At 36.0% G+C, this 24,186-nt stretch overlaps 1 protein-coding gene across 3 annotated transcripts in view; it reads right to left on the bottom strand.

The window, feature by feature from the left end:
* The window catches only part of PPP1R13B (protein phosphatase 1 regulatory subunit 13B), a 69,993-nt gene that overhangs the window by 35,745 nt on the left and 10,062 nt on the right, over nucleotides 1-24,186 (bottom strand). For all 3 annotated transcript variants that reach the window (XM_053944667.1, XM_053944665.1, XM_053944666.1), the window contains exons 2-4: nucleotides 8,361-8,508; nucleotides 1,583-1,702; nucleotides 27-94 (exon numbers count right to left, since the gene is read on the bottom strand). In XM_053944667.1, the coding sequence (XP_053800642.1) occupies nucleotides 27-94; nucleotides 1,583-1,702; nucleotides 8,361-8,508 (336 nt within the window). The remainder of the gene's footprint in view (nucleotides 1-26; nucleotides 95-1,582; nucleotides 1,703-8,360; nucleotides 8,509-24,186) is intronic.

The raw sequence follows: 24,186 nt of genomic DNA, 5'->3' as shown, positions 1-24,186 counted from the left end.
CCAAACCTTTAAGATTTATTACTTACCCCATTCTCTGTTCGTTTCTCCACAGGTATATTTATACCATTTCTTTGATTTTGGGCTTGACGTCCACCTAAAAGTAAAGCATCATTCTTAGCTCAAAGTTCAGTTTTCAACACAAATGCATTTTACTCTTGAGTCTGTTGTCATATGTTATGAGAATTCTGTTCATGAATTTGTATCAAATTTTTACCTGTGAATTTTTATTTGGCTAGTTCCAACTTTTTCTTAGTAAAGTTACTTTTTGTAAGCAGTGAATCAGCAGAAATAAAGCCTTTACTTCACAGAATTCCTCAGTTAAAAGTACAGACATGCAGCTCCATTTTCCTGACTTCTCTTTAGGCAGAATGTCAGGAAGGGCAATATACTCAAGTTTTATATTTTGTGTCCATAAGAAGCAGTAGCTTCAACTGAATACATTATAAATTAATATAGTAGAGGAAGCTTTTCTAATGTCTAACTTATAAACAACTTTAATCTAGAAATCTATCCATAGCTCAATGATGAATTCAAAAGCCTTGCAAGCATGGTTCAGGAGCAATGTGCTCCTTGTACATTGAAATTCTTTGGCTTTAGGTGTATCTTCAATTTCTTAACATACTTTATATTTGTATTGCCCAAAGGATAACAGACTATTTTACAAAGTACCTAATTAATACAAAATTCCCTCACACATTTTTGGGTCTGCTATTTCTGCATTCAAAACAAACAGGAACCATTTAAAATAAGAGAAGTCTCAGCTGAAAGCAGTAAGGACTCAGCAAAGACTTGAAATCCTGTTGTTAAAAGTAGTCAGATTAGTTGAATGAGTCAGGATAATCTGGGCATGCAAACACACCTCACTGAGACACCTTTCCTGTCCTTCAGACAGTCTGACAGACATTAAGTCTACAATTCACAGCCTCAAAACTCTTGTCATAGATTAAGCACAGTCTACACCAGTAAGTTAGCTAAAACACTTCTATTTTTTTATTCCAGTCTTTTAAGAAACTCCACTTCACAGGGCACTGTTTCATATAAACACTTCTCCTATAGAACCACGCAGACTAGCGATTTTTTAAGATGCAAATTTTCACAACTATTAAATATACCTACATGAAGTACTGAGAAAGCAAAGGCACTGAAACCTCTGCCATTGATGTCTCTAAAATAGATCTGAGTTTTTAAAGGAGGCAAAGGAGTTTACCAAGTCTTTCTCTGTGAAACTGAAAGAAGAAAAAAGAACCATTCTACCCTGTCAAAATGTAGGGACTTTCTCTCAATAAGAAAAAATTACATCAAGTCTCTAATATCCACCAACTTTTTTGGATCCAAATTAAGCAGAACACAAACAGATCTTGCTATTACTCAACAGACTGGTAAAAATTATTCTAAAGAAGAGAATTGGTGCACAAGAACAAGAATAAAGGGGCCCCTGAGCAAGGTTCAAAATGTCTTTGGTACAAGGAAGTTGTCTTACATATGACCACAGAGGTTCACTGAATGAACTGAAAACCAAACTGACTTCAGAAATATTTTAAAACTTGTTTCAATCACAACACTACAGGATAAATGTACTTACTCTGTTCATTGCTTTCAGCTGGTGACTCTTCATGACGAAGAAAAAATTTCACCTCTTCCCTGCGGGGCCCCCACTTCTGTAGGTGGTCATACATCATGTGATCAAAGGGAATGGGGCGCTCTAGAAGTACAAGACCAAAAAAACCTCATCACAACTCCTTAAAATCAAGCAGGGCTATACAGAACTCTTATTAATAGTCAGAATGTCCTTTTTGGTAACAATTCAATCTATGTGATCTGTTTTGTCTTACACAAAGTCCAAGAAACAGGCACCAACTGGATGTATGGTATCAAAAGCTGGCCTGTTAGTGTAACACAGATCACTGCTCCACAGTGAGCAGAACCAGTGGACTACAGAACCAGCTTGCAAATCCTTACCAGTGTTTAGGAACCCTAATTTAGGAAATAGCAACTTTGCTCCCCATCACCACCAAATGGGCAATTTGTTCTCTTATTAAAATGATTCATTCAAATTGAACCTCTCTGTTTCCACACAGACAAAAAGCCTTAACATTATATTGACATTTCATCTCCTAAGAACTTGAGCAGGTACACCCACTCTAATACACTTTGCCAGACACTAATTTCCAGTATATGTGGAATTACTAGCAACTCTTTGAACAAATAAAGACTAAGTTCTATGCAACAGTAAGTCTCTTCTCTTTCCCCCACGAAAACATTTGCATACAGTAATTATTTCTTCTAAACTGATCATATATATTGTTAGTAAGAGATTGCACAAGATATATTTAGTGTTTCAAAATGAAAATATGTTTAAGAAGACAAGTTTTTCACTGCTTCCATAATTACATTTGCATTTTTTACCAGGTGTTTTTATTAAGATAATAAAATCCCTATATTAGAATCTAATACTAGACTAGCTAAGGTACCAAAATAAATCTCCTAACCAGAATAAAATTTGATTATATTATATACTGTACTTTGTTGGCAAAAGCAAAATACTTTCGGCCTCCAAAACCCAAACCACACTATCTCCTACCGGGAAAAGTACCACTAAGTTTGTTATCCATTTCATACTTCACTCACTTGACATGAGAGGACAAAATGATTCAAAGATGTAAGAGAAATCTTGGGAAGGCTTGGGCAAACCAATTCACAAATATACCTTTATGTAATGAAATTTACCTAAATTTATATACATTATGAACTACATAGATGTACACGTCTTGATGCTCTTAGGATACTTAATTGTTAAAAACCAATACATTTTAATCAATTATTTTACAATGAATTTAATACAACAAACTTTTGTCAAAATATGTCATGTCAAGTAGGTATGTGATTAGCTACAGCTAGATCTAGCTGCTTTCAGTGGGAAGAGTCATTCAAACCACAAGCTAATCATATTCATCAGGTGACTGGTTACTTATCTTTCTTAAAAAAAACCCTGCCCCAAAAAACCCAACTCCCCTAAACCAAACCAACAACTACATTTAAATATAGATTATTTGCTTCACTTCTTCCTGTCCCTCACTCAAGTGGTAACACAGAAACATTGTCAATAACGTTTAAGCACGCAAGAATAAGGTCAGTAGCTTATTACTACTTAGTTCTTGAAAAAGAATTTTAAAAGCATGATTTTCAGGTTTTTCAACTCCTAAAGTAAAGTAAGGTTTCAAGTGCTTTGAAGCATATCCACTAAAATTGCAGCATGAGTCTTCTAAAGATCACTGAACGTAAAAATATTTAAGTGGTTTAGTTCAGAGACTTTAGAACACAAGATATGAATCTTTAGGAATTTCTCCCAAACAGAAAAATTGCTAGGCAAACCCAGCTGTAACAGGTATGAACTAATTATGGAATGGTGAGGAGTAGCTGCAGCTTCACTCCTGGTTGAGCTGGTCTCCCAGTAAAAGTAAGGCCTGATCCCAGGAGCTAGTCAAAGTAAGAGGTGTCATTTACATAATGCACCTTCAATAATTAAGACTAATATTTTTCAGACAATGACAATGGAAAGAAATGGCAAAGACATTTTCTACTGGTTTAGCAGTTCTTTCACAAAACCAGTTTGGGATGTTATCCTGAAGTAGACAGAAAACAGATTAAAGTAGTAACAGCATCACCAACATCACTGAAACAATGAAAAGAAAGGTGGAGCAGCACAAACCATTCTGTACAACCTGGCTACATGAAACAAATTCAGGAAACAAAGAGGAACATTAACACTTAACATAAGACATGGTTAGAACTGAAATCGCCATTCCTTCCTACAGTTTAAATCCCTTAAATTCATAAGAAGTGCTATAAGAAAGCATTATTTTATATTTGTAGTATAATAGTACAAGAGGTATTTTCTGAAAATCCCTGTTCGTTAAGAACCAAAACCAAATCAAATCAAAACAAAGAGAAACACTACAGTTAAATCTTTCCTGGTTGCTATAGCTTCAGAAATATTTGTCAGTATCCAGTTTCTCTAAACTATTTCAAACTTTAATTTTAATTAAAAAAAAATTTAAATAGAAGAGAGCATTCTGAGAATATGAAGAAAAAGTTAAATAGGAAAATGGATGTAGAGCAATAATAAAAAGGCTGGATTCCTATACTTTAGCAGCACATCAAAAATTATCTAGAGAACATTTGTTTTCATGAATAACAAAGCAGTATGATAAATGCATACATAAATATTAACTGAAAAAGCTGCCTTAGATTTTAAGTTGGATCAAGATTCTAAAATGTTTTTGAGAAATGAGCTATACTCCTTTCAAGTAAAAGTTTAGAGGATAGGCTAGTTTTAAGTATTCCAAAACAAAACACTCCGTAAATCTGAAACATAGATACTGCACCAATGTTTCAGAAAAGAGTTGCAAAATTCTTCTGCTGGAGTTACACTACTTAAAAGTAAGTTTCAGTCTTCAAAATCTGTTTTTATCCTGATTTCAAGGATCCTGCTATGTGAAATAAACACATTTATGCCTCCTCTACATGAAACCAGAATAAAATAAAATGGATTTTCTCCATAGGGGGGGTTGCTGTGATATCTGGAATGAGTTTTTCCCTGTTCAGCTTTGCTTACACTCAGAGTAAGAGACTATTTCTTTTACACTCTCTTGCCTCCTATGTTACCACCACACTGAGGAATACCTATTATGACCATTTGCTGAAGGGCATTCCAGGTGTAAATGAACTGAAAAATTCAGTACTGGGTGGATTTAAAGGTTGTAATCAATTCTCTTGAAACATACTACAAGTTCCTGGCATCACACCTGTCTTTGACACTCCTTACTGACTGCTATTTGCAATAACAGGGGAATGAGGAAGAACGTTCTGGTTTTGTCTCCTATTATGGAATGAGAAATCCTTGCCAAAAGAGTAAGCTTCAAACTGACAAAGGATTAGGATATATCAGGATATATCAGGCACAAATTGGATTTTTCATCTACTTTTCCATCTCAAGAAACTGGAAAGGAGAGGGAACAGAGAATGAAATACCAAAATCAAATGTGAATAAATTAAATGCTTAGGCCATGCAGCTCTGAGAAGAATCAGTTTCTTGACTCCAATGCAATCAACATCTAAACTATTTTGCAACTCTTGTGAAGCCCTCAGCCATTTCTCTGTCACACAAAAGCAAAGAAATGAAAGCTGCAATAATAAATAAACCAGTATGTTTTCCAACAGCTAAGCTATTGTAATTGTCCTCTGCACTGTAGAAATCTTACATAATTTTTTGATTTATTAATTTTTGGATTTTTCTGGAAGAAAATTGGTCTCTTATCCTCTAAAAATAAAATCAAGTATTTGTCATCTACTTGTACATACACATTCAAAACAGGAAGACTATTAAAAGAGACAGCATTTTGTTAGAGCAATACAGTTTAGAAAGGCTTTTGGGCATGCAAACTGTTATTTGTACCTGATGATAAGATTACAGTCCACAAGCCCCAGTGCTTTGAATTCGAATAGACATGCATTATTCAGCTGGGCAACCTAAAAGAAGCTGTGGCTACCTGTAGAGCAGAGGAGTTCAGCACATTCACAAGAGGCCAGGCAGACTCTCTCTTATGGAGGAAGGTGTAATTTGTCATTTGTGCCACAGGGAGAGACTGCCAGGAAAACAGACCACTCACACTGTGTGACTAAATCTAATGTATATTTTCAGCCCATGATTTGCTGTATTAACTTTTGTTTTGAATTTTACTTTCCAAAATGTCCTCTGAAAGAACACTTGCAGATCTCTTGAGGATAAGGGTGAGGGATCAGAGACAGTGTAATAAAAGAGATAAAATATCTAGCACAACATGCAGCAGTTTTACTGCAAATTGCCTCACACTTCCCACTCAGAACCATAGTTTAAAGTTTGTTGTTGTAACTGTCACATGTAACTGTTCAGACTCTTGTTTTCTACATCGTATCTCCACTCCAGGCAAAATTATTTTTAAAAATCTCAGTGGAAAAAGTTCAATTTAGCTCTCAGAAGAAGCAGAAGAAAAAATTATCATATATATGCCCAGGTCGTTCCACTGAGAAATCTATGTGCCCTAGACTTTGGGTCAAGAAGCTGAGGTCACAGATTTTCTAACACCATCCTATATTTAAGAACAATAAAATGAACATTTGTGCTGAAAGTCCCATCAGAGAGCCTTAAAACCAATGTGCAGGATATCATTTTTGCTGACACTACAGGTCAAAGACCCAGAAACATAAGCCAGTGTTTTATTTCTTCTTTGATTCTCTTCAGTATTTTCCATGCTACACCTTCAGTAGAATAGATCTGTACAGTTATCACCTTGGAATTTAGCAAGTAAAGCTACCTTTGTGAAAGCACCTTCATGTGAGTTTTACCAGAAGCTCAGAGCTAACAACAGGTAGAAGCTCTGCACAGGTCTCTGCTCCTTCACCTAAGTGTCTGTACGTAGATCTCCACTTCAGAAAACTGAGTGAGATTAACAGAAATTTAACAGAATTAACAGAAAACAACCAACTAAAAGCAGACATCTCCTCATTCTATTTACAGTAATATCCAGATCTCCACTGACTTTAAGGGGATCAAAGAAAGATAATTCTCAGGGCAGATACACAAAATTTAGTCTCAGAGTCTTTGTCTCACCATTGCAACTTGATGGATAAACTCTATTTCCCACTTTATAGAAGCTTGTAGCTTTCAATATCTTACACTTTGAGAAATAAAGTATTACACCCACAGATAAAATATTTTCTCAATCTTAAAAGTTATCATAGAAAACTTGTGCTTCTAAGGTCCAAGGTTTGCAAGGTTTAAGCGTTCCAGGAAGATGCTGTAGATCACTTTTCCAGTTTCCAGTCACCTTTTAAAGCTAGCTGACAACATTCTTTCCTACAGTTTTTAAGAAGTACACCTTCAAAGTATTGTGAAAGCAAAAGAATAAATAATATCACATATGACACTTTCACTGACAAGGGATTGGAAAATATTAGGAATATCTGAGTGTAGTTGAAATCTGCAGATCCATTTTAGAAATCTGTGATGCACTTGGCATCATAGACTCCATAACCTAAATTTCCAATTTGAAGATGTTTGAACCATTCTCCAAGTTCTATCCTTAAAGACAAGTTTGCTAACTGTGTACTGAATTAGTCTTCCTAGAATTGCAGGCATACAATTCTTAACCTTTCCCCAGTTCACTCTTGCCTAAACTCTGAGTTTCCACTCAGGTAGGAAATTACTTCTTCAGGTACCTTTTCCTTTTACAAAGTCTTAGAACAGTTTAGAAAAAGAAGAAGCATAGTTTTTGTACGAAAAAAATATTCTGGACTGCCACTATGTAAAACTTCCAAAGGAATCTGAGTAATGCCTGTTGTGTTTGTCTGGCAAAACAGGCCCCAATCAAAATAAAACACCTCTATACAAAATTTAGGAATTCAGTATCAAGTTATGACCTCATCAGCCTTTATACAGAACAAATTACATTAAATAGGGGTCACTTAATTAACTAAGAGATAAGAATGGGGGATTGGAACTAGATGATCTGTAAGGTCCCTCCCAATCCCAACCCTTCCATGGTCCTATTCCATGATTCTATGAACATGTCTGTTATCCCATCCACCAACTGTACTTCCATCCATTCATTGATAAACAATAACCTGGAGGTTTGTACTACATGCAACTACAAGAATCCATTTAAAAACGCAATCTACCATGCATGGCTTTTGACACATTCCTGAAAACAACTGTCTGCCTCATGATTCTGTGAAATAATGATTGCAACACAAATAGGATATGGACACTACTACCTGCTCCAAGAGAGGCTGGCAAATCTTTGAGAAGAAATGTTTACTAATAGATGAGAGATACTAAATATGTCCCATTCTGCCATAACACTGTCTGCAGAGCATCTGCTATTCATGATACAGAAGGAAAAAAAAAATCTATACCCTTTCTTAAATTTCAGCTAGTGTTCACATGCTAGCAGTGAGGAAATAGGACTGGAAAGAATGCAGGTGGTGATCTGCACCCACTGACTGCAAAAACTTCATCACGAGATTCCCTGCTGTCATTTAAACACCCTCCATCCTATTAGAAAAACAAATACAGAGCACTAACAGGCCTTACACATGCATTTTATCAGATGCTTCATGCTGAGGAAGAAAACAGAAAAGAGTCAAGAATTACATTAATCTCTACAGTTATTTGAATTACCATCCTTTGTGTCAAAGTCTACTAGACTAGAAGAAAAAAAAAAAGTACAATATGTAATTGAAATAATTAGTATTGAGAAGTCACTCTTTTTTTATAATTGGTGCACATATTAAAATCCATTTCCAGTGAACATTTTACTTACCATTTCCACGCCATACTTCAGCCAGATGGCAGCTTCCTTCTCCAGGCTCTTTGCAGAACTCCACTACATCGCGACAAGTTGTTTCTGGTGTAATTGGAACTTCTGTCAGAATCTGTTCATTGTTGCTCAGAAACACAGTTAATATCATCTGAAAGACATAAGAAGAAAAGTAGCAGAATATTAGAAAAAAGAGAGACAAAAATAAGATTATGGGTAAATTTTTTTCCCCTTTGTAATGGAAATGTATGCCTAGGATTGGTTACCACATTCCAAAGTTGTTTTCAGTTTCCTGTAACTTTGACAAAGATTTAGTCCTTTGTGTTCTTTTTTTTTGACAGTACATTGAATTGACATTTTTTTTTAACAAAAGCTTGAGTTGAAATGCTTTAGTTCTGTCTGAAAATAAGGTTGGGAAGGAAGGAACAAGTTTCAGCTGTGTTAGATGCTTGAAATCATAGCATTTAAATGTTGAAAATAAATTCACACTTTGGCAAAGTAACCAGAAGCTTCAGGATGTACTCAAAAGACAAGTATCCCTAAAATGCACTAAATACTCTGAAAGACACCTTACCCTAAGCTACTGCTTAAAATTAAATGAATAATTTTATATACATTCTCTCTGTACCTTAACTCCCATCTGTACTGACAACACTGTTCTGTAAACAGTGGATGGAAAAGAGAGAAGAACATCATGTTTTAGAAGGCAAAAAATACCATAACATTAAGTGTCCCTAAAGACACTTATAAAGTGTCTTTATTATCAAGTTAGTAACTTTACCTGCAATGAAAGTTCTGCTAGATCTTTCCCATAAATAAAATGTGGCGTCACATATTGAGCCTAATAACAGCTCTTCATTAAATAAGCACTCTCCAGGTAAATAAAACTTGTGCTCCAATTTCCATAGGCAACTCCTAAAAACATTCATAATACTTTTATCTGTGGGACACATTCATCAGCCAGACTGGAGACTGACATTAGTAACACTAGATACTGAGTAAGAGCAGTCTGTCTACTTTAGAAATAGACACAGGACAAATTCCAAGAAAGCCCAGGCTACAAGCTCTCAGTCTCGTCAGTCCTCCAGGCTATTTCAGTCCAGGTTTCTACTTTCCCTCAGCCTGCCAAGTTTGCATGCTGTGTCCTGAAGTTTTCAAGTACCTACACTTCAACACAAGAAGCAGTCAACCAGAACTGAAAATATACCAGAACTCACCCCTGAGCTTTTCCAACAGCAGCATAAAGGAAGCCATGGTAAAAGCTATAATACAAGCTAGAAGAAGCTACAGGATGCAGCCAACAGATAATAATGAAAGTGCCTGTAACCACCCACTGTAAACAGCTCAAAACATTATTGTTCCTCCAACAGAAGATTCAGACAGTATCAATATTCAGTGACTATGGCTATATAACAAGTGACTGATGTTGAATCTACTAGTGGAATTTGACCTCGTATTTAAGAAGAAAGAGTCACATATATGAACATAAACCAACAGGCTTAGAAGAAACCTTAAGAGGTCATCTAATGCAGTCTCTTGGCCTCAGGCAGGATAAACTACACTTGCATTATTCTGCAGAGATGCTTGTCTAACCTGTTTTGAAAAGCCTTTCATAATGGAAATTCCACCACTTCCCTAAGCCATCCACCCCAGAAATCCAGGGATTCCTGTTGCAAGAGGAAGTTTCTTAAAGTCTAGTTAAAGTTTTCCTTACCACCATTTAAACCCCCTAGTTCTTCTAGCCACAGGGGAAAGAGAAAACACTTTTTTTCCTCTTTTTCCCTCCACAGTTAAATTTAAAGAACGTGCAATATGTAAGTAAATTAAGTAACTTAAATTAAACAACACCAGGTTAACAAAGCTGTTAGTGCCAGTATTCCAAACAGTTCCCCCATAGCACTCAATAGCAGTTTCAGAACAACACCCCAACTTTTGAAACTTTTTGAGAATACCAAGAGACCCTTGCTTTACTGCCTTATATGTGTGGAAGACCTGTTTTCTTGGTATGAAAGGATATACAGAATGTCTTAACATCATATGACTTTACATGGTTTCCAGGTTTTGATTTCCTTATTGCTGTAAAAGTAACACTAGCCCAGAAAACTTGCTTTATGTCTTCAAGATTATATATCTGCTTCTGCAGACAAACTGAAAGAGAAAGAAAGCCTTGTAGATGTGAGTTATCCTATTTATCTCAGTCACTTCTCCATAAATTCCAATCTCAAGCACTACACGAACTCACTGTCCCTGTGGCAATACCAGGACAAAGTTTGCTGTACCTCAATCACATCACTTGACTGCCTCAGCTCAGAGGGCAGCAGTATTGTCCTCTGCAAAGCTGGGTGGCACAGTTTCAGCCCAGGGAAAGGTATCTCACTAATGAGGAAGCAAGGTGCTGCAGCCAACAATTGGCATAACACTCTTCAAGGAAACTTGATTAAGTAAGGATTTGTTTGTAACAGGTTGAGTAATACTAAAGGAACTGAAACACTGTGCTGCAAAACAAATATCCTCAAACATACACAGCAAGACTCAGAATATTGAACATTATTACAATGTTAATTATATCTATATATGGAAATATTAGTTACAATTTCAAGTCATTGTCATACCTGTCCCTGTTTGTGGTGGGAATGGGTAAGAATCAGAGGTACTACATGATGATAAAATACAAATAAGCATTGATGGAGACTGGAAATTTGCTGCTGAGGAACAAAAGTTCCTGTGTGTATGCCCAAGCATACACACTGAAGTAAACCAGTTACATGAAAAAAACATTCTTCACCAAAGATTAGGACATGAAAGAACAGATAAAGTTTTATTTCTCATTTTAAATTATTTCTAAATACGAGCAACTGAACAAAACCCATCTTGTAAAATTGTGACCATAACCATTGTAGCATTTCTTTGATCATCTCCCAATTCACAGTTTTTAATATGTGAACACAATGTCACACAACAGGATCAACCTAACACTCATGAGCAAATCACCTCAGGGATTCTAAATCATGTCTTTTTTCCACAGTGAACATCAAGCTCCAAACCTTACACTTCTTCCTTCTCAGCACACACATGGGTATTACCTATTACTCCCCTCTATGGCTCCTGCTACCAAACCAATGGTTTGATTCCAATTTTCACAAATTCTCATTTCTTTTCACTCTGGTTTATTATTGTTTTTTAACCTTCATGCAAACTCAAGTGTATCCCATTACACTTCAGGTGTTTTTCACACCAAATAAGCTACAGCAAACCTCCCAAGCTGGCTTCCAAACTACTGTCATCTCACTTCCCAGCTGATAGATGACCTCCTCCTAGGACTTGGAATCGGTATTCTACCCGAATCTTCTCTGTCCAACAGATCCCTGTCTAACACTTGCACACATTCCTCTTAGTATGGTCTCTCTCCTTCATCCATTTCCTCTTCAAACCATACTTTATCTATTATTTAAAAGACACTTTTCATCATCCCTGCAGTTTCTCAAGGAGACAGAAACAGGGATAAACCTACAAGAACATTTTCCATGCTTATTATCTCACTTCTTTCTACAGTTGAATAATGTTACCTACAAAAATTTCAATAGGCATCACTCACACAGATGATAGTTTTATCTATGTAGACCTGATCTCCTGCTAAGGAAACTGAAATATTGGCAAGCTTCAATTGGCTCTTATGAATGCCTAGCTGTCAATTCAAGTTCTGCAAGACTGTAACACTGTCCTTAGCCATGTTTCTCCAGTGATTCCCTAGATTTCATTCATCATAACACACAGGTACCTAATCACCCTGAGCTGCAGTATAGACATTGACAGAAACCATTTCCTCAGTCTTAGATCTCTACTTTTCCTGTACCATATGTAGAACAGAGAAAGGTGTTTTTTTTCCATAAAGTGGTCCAGCTAATGCTGTCAGTTTACAAACTTGCAAAAAACGTTTTCCAGCTTTTTGCTGCTGTGCCTTTCTCACTCATGGCATCTAACACAACAAAAATCACCCTTCATGCCTATAGCCTTTACCCAGCTGCCTTTCTGTATCAGTCCTGATAAGCACAATTTATTTGTTTTCACTTTCAATCTTCTTTCTTATCACTTTTCACTCTCTATCAAGACATTTATGTCAAATTGGCCCTTTACACCTGTTTCTACTCTCCATGTGTTTAACATAAACAGGTGGGTTTATGGTTTCTTCAGTGCTGTCCCCCATGCCTTACATGTATCTGCAAAGCAACCTCATTATTTTCCTTGGAAATCCTCCTTTGCTGTTCTGGCTAGAAACATCAGACACAAGTCTAAGTCATTAATATGCTGAACAGTGCTGCCAGTGAGGTGATAAATATTGTTTTGTCTCCTTAGACTTCTGTAACCATCCAGTTCATCCCTTTCTTATCCCTAACCAAGATTCCAAGAGCTGTGCCAGAGATACATTCAACTTGTCTACCACAGCAGACATCTCACTAGTCACAATTAAATGCCTTACACACAACTATACCAAAACAAATCATCTTTCAAATGGGTCTGATGGCCTTTCTTCTAAATGAGCTTGGTCTGGCTGTCCTAGAATGCACCTTGACCTCACTACTTGTGTTTTGCTATTTAAGTAACACTCCCCTAGTACAGTGTGCAATTACTTATGACTGGAATAAAACTAGATTGCCACCCCAAAAGCAGCTGATGTGTAGCATGTTGCTTCTTAGTTAAGGTGTGGTCTAGAAAATTCTAACTGCTGAACAAAGTCATTGCCTCACCATTTTTCTACAATCTTACTGAAAAAAACCCAACCTCTTGTTCATCTTCAGCCAGTGAATAAAAAAAGCATACAGTTAAGTAAATCCTCTTTAACAATTTTGTGGAGATAAGAACTACCTGTCTCTCAACTATTACCTCATGCTACCAAGACCCAAAACACTGCAGATTGAGAAGAAATAAACTGTACACCCATACCTCCATCGCCTGATGCCCAAGCTAATTTACTATGTCAGGCAGCTGTCCATATAAGTCCATATAAGTAGGCACTTCCTGATGTCCTACTCACACCAAATTGAGGTATTTAAGCTATCAGAAAGGAATCAGACAATACTATTTCAGGACATGCTGAAACATTAGAACTGAAAACAAGTTTAAGATTATTTTCTTACAGCAATATTGGCATATTCTACTACAAAAAAAGGAAGTGAGTCCTGTGGCTGAAAATGGCGAACTATTCAGTTGGCCTTTTATTTTCTGTATAACCATTTTTTAACTTTAAACCCATGTTTCCGAACAAAACCGGAGTTCCTGGCAAAAACTGATCTGAGGATCATTACTTTTCCTGCATGCAATTTTATGTCCAAAATTTAAAAAAGAAAGACACCTATAGGAAAGTTTAGAAGCAAGATCACTCCAGCAAAAACCAAAGGTTAAGGAAAAACACCCCTACATCCCAAGAAAATGAAAACCATTAATTTTTCTCTTTGTGCTATTACTCTTACGACTCAAATTTAGAAAGTCTACATGATATTAAAGATAGAGCAGATAATAGATAATTTTTTTTTAAAACTTTTGTCAATTTAAGAATTATCAAACATATGACTGCAATTTAAAAAAACACCAGATATTTAATATGGCTATAGTCACATACTACTGTTTAGTCATATTAGACTCTCCCTTTGCCTTTTTTTTTCCATCTTTAAACCAGCCTAGAACTTCACTGTGCAAATGAACAAGAAAAAAAACCAAACAAAAAACCCTTCTCTTCTCTTCTAGCAGATCACTGAACAGACATTTCAAATACAAGGCTGACACACAATGAAGTTAAAGTACAAAACAATTTTTGATAGAAATGTCAACTTTAATCCTTCTGTTTCACAGGAACTGGAAGGCATTATCTTCTCACCATGCATTTTCCCCTAACAAAGAGTTCCTAAACATTCATTCATGACCTAGCAGTGCTTTGCCATTTCAGAGCTTTTAGCAGTGCCTACAACTGCAAGATCAGAACAATCAGTGAAGACAAGACTTGTTCAAAGTGAATCTCTCTAGAATAGTAGAGACCTCAGCATGTCCCAAGAATTTTAACAACTTTTGTCCTTCATTTTGCTAACTCAGGAGTCCCAGGAGTTTGCTGCTACAATAGAGTTTTGAGTGGAAATTCCAAATCCATATCTTACTGAAATGTCATCATCCCATCAATCAAATAAGAACTTTGAGTAAGACTAGGATTTCAGCTACTAGAAAAATTACAGAATAAGAGGCAAAGTGTGAATACTTACAAAAATCATCCCTTTGGTGATGAGATCTATTAATATGCACAACTTTGCATGTAGAATGGTCAGGAAAAAAGTTACAAGTTATCAAATATCTCATGCAAGTTTGCTTGCCTGGGATTCATGCTATTATATAAAATTTCCATCAGCTACACTTGTAGAAATTGTAGTTGTACATTTCAAGCATTAAAGTGGAGTTTTAATTTTTGTTGCAGTAGGAACACAGCCCTTTTTATAATTACAGACTTAATTAGGTAAAACTTTAAGCAATTACATTTTAAAAAAACCACAGACTATGAAATTATAACCACAGAGCTGTTTGAATTAAAGCCACCTAAGGATCCTTTCTTGACTCAAGTTATGAGTATTTCTTTATACTACTGGGATTTCAGAAGAAACAAATCCCAAATAAATCTCTGATGTTATTATGTGGAAACCCCAGAAAAATAGTAGTAAGATCAAACAATTTAACTTCTCTATATTAATAAGAAACATTTCAAATCCATCTAATCAACAAGTTATTCACCAGCATGCTTTTCCAATAATTATTTATCTTCAGAATGAAGCTGTTATTTTTAAAAATAAATATGTTGAAGAATTTCTTGCAGCATGCTTATGAGCCTTAATTCAAATTAACACATCAGGACATACAGCAAATTTACTATCAATTACTGTGGTTTTCACTAGAGGATTTCTTTCCTCTAAAATCTTCTTGTATCCATTCCCCATATTTGGGGTGAGAAATTACTGCAATCAATTTCCATATTTCTAAACAGCTTTCCTCACATCCTACTCACATCACACTGTGTAAACTTAGAGTTCAGGACAAAATTTAAAGCCCAGTGATGCTTTTGACTGTATTACTAAAATTCACAAAGGCAGTGCAACCAACAGACTTCAGCTTGCACAGAATAAAAAAATGAGCAAAATTTTCTGCCAAAATGTGGACTTGTGAAACCAATCGTTTCTTACTATACTTTGAAATTTGAAGCCAACTGCCTCCATATGGCCTGCAAAAGAATCCACAAGACTGGGAGTGAATCTCAGACACAAAAAATGTAATTCAGTTACGGGTTACTAATAAACATTAAAACCTTAAATTTTACTACTGGTAAATTCAAGCATTCATGAGGTTACTCAAAAATATGAACAAGGTCATATTATTTATGGTCAATATTTTTGATTTTGATCAAATCTGAAAAGTCCATGTTGCCTAAATGTACTTCAGTATACTTATCTCACAAAAGCTTTTTTTTTTTTGCATCAGCTCATACGCTATTTACATTAACCTGCTATTTTGCAATCACTGAGAAAAAAAATGGATCCATGTTGAGATCCACCTTCACCATGCTCTGCACTAGACAACCTGCCCACAGAAATCACAGCCAGGAACTTGTCAGACAATAGTTGTGCATAAAATTACTTCTTTTGCTGAAGCACAGGAGTAATTTTAATTAAGTATTTAACTCCTCTTATAGAGGAGTTTAACTCCTCTTTTAAAAACGTAGAAGTAAAGATTTAAAAGAAAAATCTTATAAAAATGTAGGGAAATCTTGTTTAGGGCCTACATGTTGTGAAGGCTTAAAGAACTGACAGAACCACAGAGATTTCCTCTCAGGACTTCCAGGATTTTGCCTTTGCCCCCTTCACGAGCTGTCGTATGCAACAGTAGGTGTCCAAAACCTTCACCTGTCTGGTAGTTATTTGCTGAGGGGATACTTAGGACACTTTCTTTTCTTTGACAGAAAAAGAGCTACAGCATCATTGTAGGTCTGGAATCTGAAGCCCCTTACTCCTGCAGTGGCAGGGAAATAAGTCAGCATTTTTGTTAAAGGAAGGAGACAGCAACTATCATCAGCAAGCCAGATCCACAAACTGTTAAATGGAAGGTACACAGCAGTTAACTGAAAGACTTTCAGAGCTCTAGGAAAACAATACCTACTGAAAACAATAGCAACTAAGAGTTCACTTGTGTAAACAACAAAAACAACCCACAGACTACAGGCTGTGAGAAGCAAGATATCAACAGGGCTAAAAAAACAACTGACCTAACAAATGTTATGTTTCTAGTATCTGCCTAGGACAGAAGAGTGACATCATTTAGGCATTATAATCCTGCATCAGATTTTAGGCTACATTTTTGCTATATAAGAAGTCAGAGTCAATCCATGGGAGTGAACCACTGCCAGATCTCCAAACACTATCTTTAGGGAAGCTGTTTGTTATTTGTTAAAACATTGAAATGCCTTGTTTTAGATTCAGACAGTTCTGCTAAAATCAAGCAGGAGCAGAGGTTTACATAAAATTTAAAAGGTGGGCAGTAAACGTGTGACTACAGCAGGGGAAAGTGAGTATAGCTTAAACGGGACAACAGAAAAAAACAAAGAGATTGCATTACATATAAAACTGCTATTTTAGAAGAATATCTGTCCAAGTGCAATATTTATCATCATCAGCTAAAGCAACACAGCCTGAAGTTAAAGAAATCTATAAAACATGCCTCTTGTGATGTTTTCTAGTGGAAAATATAATTTGGCACTTGCTACAGAATGAGTTCAACATCCCTGCATCATATTATCTTTTGGCTTGATTCCTAAATTGCTACATCTGGAGGAACAGCAAGAGATCTTGTTGCTGCTCCCTGACGCAAATAATTCTACCAAAGGACTGTCAAGACACCGGTTACCACGTAAGAGACTTTTGAACACAGGGATAATTCTAGGTACGCTAACAAGTTCTGGCTGATAACATTTCTCCATCAGGCAACATAGATTAAAAATGGACTTTTATTATCCCCAAAACAAGGCTCTGAAATTTTGCTTTCTTTCATTGTTTAGAAGACAGTGGGCTCTATGCTATCTTTTCAGGATATACACAATTATTATTAAAAGGTGGAAGCTGGAGACTTGTCTTGAAAGATTTTCTGCTCTGATCAGTTGATGCTTACAATGTTCATGACGATTCAATACTTAAGTTCTCACCTTGAAAATTCACATTATATGATTTCTTATGGGATTATTGCAAATGAGTCTTATCAACCAAGAGCAGAAGACTGATCTTCAAATCAAGCAGCTCTGAAGAAGTTCCAGAGGTTTTTTTATACTTGCTGTCTTCATTCATAAGAAAAGCTACCCTTTCTTATATTCTGGAATGGTTTTTTTTCTGTGAATCTTCGAATGACAAACCTCATCTAGTATTACCTGCCTAATTTCAATGAGATTTATCTAAAGCACCTTGAAACAAACCAATAAAATCAGCTATCAAAATTTTATGCTGATTAATTAAAAAGTAAAAAAAAAATTAATCTATTTAAGAAACTAGCAAATAGCCCACATATAACAAAGGATTTTGGAAGTTGATAAGGCCTATAAATATGAGAATTTCTTGAACAATGGATTCCTACTACACTCTCAGAAAACTGCAGCAGTTGCTGCATTTGCAAATACACAAAATATTACTAATACAAAGGAAAGGTCAAAAGGTTGGAGGACAGCAAGACTCCAGATCAAAACAAGGCTGCACTGGTGCAGTGATCTTTCCAATTGTCCATAAACCCCACCAGCTCTATTTAATAAAACATGAACATGACGCTCATAGTTCACTATTCTTCACGTCTTCAGGTCAGGGTCCTCCAAACCAAACGGTTCAGTTTTATGTGGGGACCCCCAGTACAAGGTCAGGTGTGGCCTCATAGCACCTCAGGAAAAGGATGGAGGAATCACTGTGGCACTACAACTGCATCTCATTGTACAACATCCCATATATCACTTAGTTCTAATATTCAGAGATCTAAATCTTTCATATCTGACATGGCAACCAGTATGCCACACCTCAAATGCATCACAAGCTAAAACAGTCCTAAAGTATAAGCTGCCCATTCCATTTCATCAACTGATGAGATATGAATAACATGTTAAAAATACTCTTAAATATTTTATTCTCCAAATCATTAATGGAAGATGTGCCTGAAGAACAACATAACTGCAGTGCTGTAAAATTTGCAGTACACACAGGCAATAAATTAAAACCAAAACTAAATGAATTCAAGATGACTCAGCTTCAGAGATCCTTTTATTACATAATAATCTCAGCTGGAAAGTCAGGGGAAAAAAAAAGTTTTGTTCACTAAAATGAAAGGTTTAAAAAAAACCACCCCTACCCAAACCAAAGAACCACACACAAACGCAAACACAAAAAAACCCCACTTGCAAACCCAAACCAGAAAAAAACCACACACACATAAAACCCCCTGAACCCCAAACTCCACACAAAAGGACACCCTCCACCAAGACTTGAGAAGCAGAGGATAGACAAGAAAGACAAAAAATGTAGTATTTTACTTTTACTAGGTGGGGATATGGAGGAAAGTCCTATTCAAGCTTTTTTGCATATTGGAATTGGCAACACTGCAATTTACTTGGAAAGAAAGCTCAGTCTGACAACACCAGGCAAAGGTGAAGAGCAGAGCTCAGTGTGAAGGTTTCAGTCAATTTTCCTGAAAGAAAACAATTTTCAAAATCAGAAGTGTCCCATTGAATTTGTACCATAGAACCAAATGTTCTCAAATTATAAAAAAATACTTTGGCCAAGGTTAAGGACAGGGAGGTGCTGATGTTTCTATGGTCTTGTGTTCGACCTTGTCACAACAGCTACAGCAAAGTCATCCAAAATCCACTGAATTCCAGAAAAGCCTGACCTACCTACTGCATTGAAAAATCATCCCATTGAAAAAGCATACAATACAAAGACAGGCATTTGTATCTTTTCTTTTACAAACAGTTCAACAAAATATGAAAAAGACACCCCATCAAACAAAAAAAATCTAAACCACAAACCAAACCAAAACCAATCAATATGGTATTTTTACTAAAGATCATGCTTTTTGTCAAATAATAAAGGTGATTTGCAGCACTGATGAAAATTTAATCATTTTACAAACAAGAAACAATTTCTACAAAATCTATAGACACACAACCATATGTAGTGTTGTAAATGGAACCAGCACTATTCTCTCTCCTTTATTTTCAGTAGTATGAATGCAGAAAGTACTACCATAGCTTTCTTCCACTAAGCAGGAAGTATTAACAAAATACTGATTGTTTAGTACATTGCTTTCAGGGAATACCAGCCATTCAATCTTAGATGTAAAGATGTTATCTGACTTAGTAAAAAAATAGTAAATGAAAAGTGAATACATCCTTGGGGATTCAACAGGCAAGCCAGCAGAATTTTCCCTCCATCAGAGTGGAATAACTCTTTCCAAAACATTTCTTTAGTTTTAAGGTGGCAGATTTAAAAATTAAAGCTATTGTTTTATACTTGGAAGTCCACTTTGGCTGAATCAAAAACTAATAATAATAAATCAAGCTATGCAAGGTAAAACTAAAACTTTCAGGCATTTTATACACAGAAGAAACTCAAATAAGGCAGAAATTCCTGATGTTTGAGTAAAAAAAATCACACACATACACACACTCTAATCCATTATAAATAGTCACTGTTTGGTTTTACAAAAAGAAATCCAAAACTGCTTAAGATTACAGCAAATAAACAAAAAAACAATGTTGTCCCACCTTCTTTTTTATAATTCTGTCCTTGGTCCACTGTTTAGATTTAAGTCCAGTCTTTTTCAGTAGCCAAGATTTCCCTTTTGATGCTTTTACAATATTCTGAAGAACCATCCTTAAAATATTCTTCATGTGGACAGTTGTAAATTGCAGTGAATATAAAAACGTTATGTAAAGCTAAAACCTAATAACAGTTTCTGTGCAACAACTACAGTGAAAAACTACTTAAATGGAGTATTTTTGGTCTATTGGCACATGAATTCAGGCAGTAATGACGAGCAGTGATAAGATGTTCTAAAGAAACAAGACAGGCCACAGTTGTGACAGGAACAAGATAGGCTAGATCAAGTTTCACCTAATTAGGCAAGGTTGCAGTGCGGGAGTTCTGCTATCCTCTCACTGTGCAATAGTAGTCTTTGTTGCTATTATAATAGTGACAAACAGTAAGTATTTCTCTTAAATAAATTTATATATAAGACTGTCTCGAAAGACACAGAAGTGATTTTCCTGTTGAAGGGGCAATGATAGGAGCAGAAGTCCTAAGAACAAATGATCAATGATCCTAACAATTGTCAAAACACATTTCCATTACATGTTTTCTTAAATCAAAAGAATTTTTAAATGGAACAACCAGCTTAAAAACAACACCACCATATATTTATGCCTAAAAATACTTTAGTTCAGGCACTACTCCATTCTTGGCAAAGTCTGTCTTCTTGCTGGACATAATTCAAGCAGCAGAGACTATAAACTGTAAACTATGTTTCTGACTGTCTCCTCATGTCAAGGGACAGCAAATGTTTATCATCTTCCTGTCAGCACTGTACAGGATCGGACGTGGGGAACAGGCAGTGCCACAGCACCAACAGAGCATTCAGCCCTTACTCCACAACTGCAGGAGCAAAGCATAATTCTGCAGCCTGATCCACTCCCTTCCTAGAGCAAATGGAGAGAGGAGGGACACAAGGGTAAAAACAAAACAAAACTAATGCAAACAAACTGACCCACACTATGAAATACCAGCAGAACCAGACAGCCCATCTCTCTCAGAGCTACAAGCCACATTTTGTGTAGCACATTGCACATTAAGTGCAAGAACAGAAAAGTATGGAGCTCTCAACTTTGCTTGTAAGCCACACCATTTTTTCTTCACCCTTCCCTACCCACAGCAGCAGAGCAGGCAAAGCTAATGAGGTACTTTATTTGATGTGCTTTGACATTCAGAATCAGGACTGTCCTCCCATAACGCATTTTGTCACTAACAAAAACATTCTGATCCCATGCAGTATTCTTCCTTCCTGCTCAACAAACATGTACCACGTTGAGAGATTTACTGAGAATATAATTGGTAGAATAGTGTCAGATGTTTAAAAGGCTGCAACTTTAAAAAATATTAACCTGTTAACAACTAAGAACATTTTAAATAAATGAGAAACTCAAGGTTATTTCTTAAAAGGGAAAGGTTGTTTTGCTTTAGGAAGGATGGAAAAAATCTAATCTGGTTGTTCTCCAAACCAGATTGTGTCTTGATCTGCCAGAAAAACAAACTATCACATGAATAAATATTTGAGAGGAAAAGCTGGGCCTGTTTTAACACATACTGTGCCACTCTTTCAACCATGGCTATGGTCTGAATTCTTCTAAACTGACCCCCAAACTTATAAAAGCCTTACTTAGGAAGGCAAGACAGACATACAGGACATACAGACCAGCAGTATATGGGAGGGAAACACTAAAGCCTGCTGTATCTATTGGATAACTGGGTTCTTTCAAAAGAAGAATAGGAACTAAAATAAACATGTGTCACTGGATTTCCTTTTCATCCTGTAGTTCCTTTCTGAAATAACTGAAAACATCTAATTTGTTAAATCAGGTAAAAAATAAAACCAACACAAACACAGGGTAGCCCCTTATGTTCTATGAAAGTATCATCTCCACACCGAGTACCTGATCCAGTGCAGGCATTTGGCTGCTTTAGAACTGTTACTGTCAGACAGGTAAATACAAATCTAGGGTATATGTAGAGAGATAAGAATACTAGTCTCTGGTTGCTTAATGTATCAGCCTCAAAATCCTAAATTAAAGAAAGAAGGGGATCTTCCTTACTAAAATGTCAAGAAGTTTTGAATGTTCTAAATGAAGGAAGTAAGATACATGCACTATTTCACTGTCTTAAGCTGTTTTCCTACATTAAATGCAAAAAATTCCATGTAAGATCCAAGAAGTCTTGCCCTGTATGACAAAGCTCATATGTAGCAAATCTCTACACCTGCAGTCTATGTAAATCACTCAGCAGAAAAGTAATTGCAGCCTGTGATCCCACTAAAGCACTTCAATATTAACACACTCATGATCTCTGAAAACTACATGGAATGACACAGGAAAAAAGGATATAAAGAAAATTCAAAAGTCTAATTCTCTAAAATGTATACAACTTTGCATCAAACGCCTACACAAAATGGAAAACTACTGAATATAAAGCTATACATGAAAACTGATAGGTGTGATCAGCTAAGAACACTTAGTGAAGTAATGAACAAGTAAGAAGAAAAGCAAGAGTTCAGAAGGAATATAACACCATACTGTATGCAGGGTAGCAATAACTTTAAATTAAGGCTTATTTGTTTTAATAACTTTTCTGTCATTTTGCCAGCCTATTTTACTCTTTCACTATTGTCACTTCTCTCCTCTGTCTATATAAGCCATGCTGTAAATGCCAAATGTGCAAATGTACAATTTATTTAAACATGCTTAACTACAAATAGGCATGATTGCACAGAGGCTCTCTAAGCTACGCTTTTCCACATTTGTGGAAAATTAATCTAAACAGACACCTTTATATTATATCCAGATGAAAATTAACTTCTTATAATTTCCATCCAAGACTTTAAAAATCCAAACATCTTGAGGTTTTTTCTATGTATTCTTTCTGTTTCTATAGTAGGATCAATCAAAAATCCATAGATCATACTGTGAAAAGTAAAACAAACAAACAATCATAAAAACAAAACCCATAAACAATAACAACAAAATTAGTATTTTCACAGATTATAAATTAGTAACACTTAATGAGACAGGTACCTAGGTTTACATATCACTTCCACTTCAGTAAACTGACAACCAAGTTTATGCATTTCTTAAGCCTATTGCACGAGGTAAAAACATGATGATTACACTAACAACTGTACACTCAATAACCTACACAGAGAATGAGCTTTGGGGTTTTTCCTTTTTCCCATATGAGGCTGGAATGAATGGAAGGGATTTTACAATCTGCTCTTCAAAAGATGTTAGAAACATGGTGGCACCCGTAAGCCCACAGGCAATCGGACTGCTTATTCCAGTATGACTACAGATACTGATGTATAAAAAACATACAGATCTACATGATTTGAACACATCTTGTCTCACAGGAAAACTGCACTACTTAACAAGAAGAATCACTGACAGACTTTGGTCCCCATTTCAGGTGTGGGCGGGGGGAGGAAGACAAATTCAGATACATCAGAACACTCATCCCTGGGCACTGGAAGAAGAGAGGCTGTTGAAACAAACAAAAGTGCTTGAAAGATTTCTAAATCATTGGAGAGATAATAAGGGAAAGCTGACCAAAAGCTTTTTCCTGCTCGGAAAAGATAAGGGCAACTACATGCACACTCCAGATCAAGCTTCCTTGTAATTTTGTGTCAAAGCTTCTCAGTTCTTCAGAACTGAGAGAGAGAACCGAGCAGTATTTGGTAGTTTCAGATGGCTGGGGGAAGGGAGCAGCAGCAAATGGGGGTAATCCAGTAATGCCTTGAAGACTCAAATCACAGATTTGTCAGGTTGAATGTTATAAAATACCCAGAAACACAAAAATACCATATTAGAAACATTGTACAGTAAATCCTCTGATTTAGTGTGTCTTCTATGTCCCTTAAAGTGCTTTTTCAGGTTATAATTTTGAACCATAAACATAAGATTTCCTCTGTCAAAATATTCTACAGGTTAGTACACATGAAAGTGGATCCAATTAAAAAG

This window comes from Vidua chalybeata, chromosome 6 (assembly GCF_026979565.1).
Source record: "Vidua chalybeata isolate OUT-0048 chromosome 6, bVidCha1 merged haplotype, whole genome shotgun sequence".
In the NCBI taxonomy this organism is placed as follows: Eukaryota; Metazoa; Chordata; class Aves; order Passeriformes; family Viduidae; genus Vidua; species Vidua chalybeata.
This window is presented reverse-complemented; position numbering and strand designations above follow the sequence as displayed.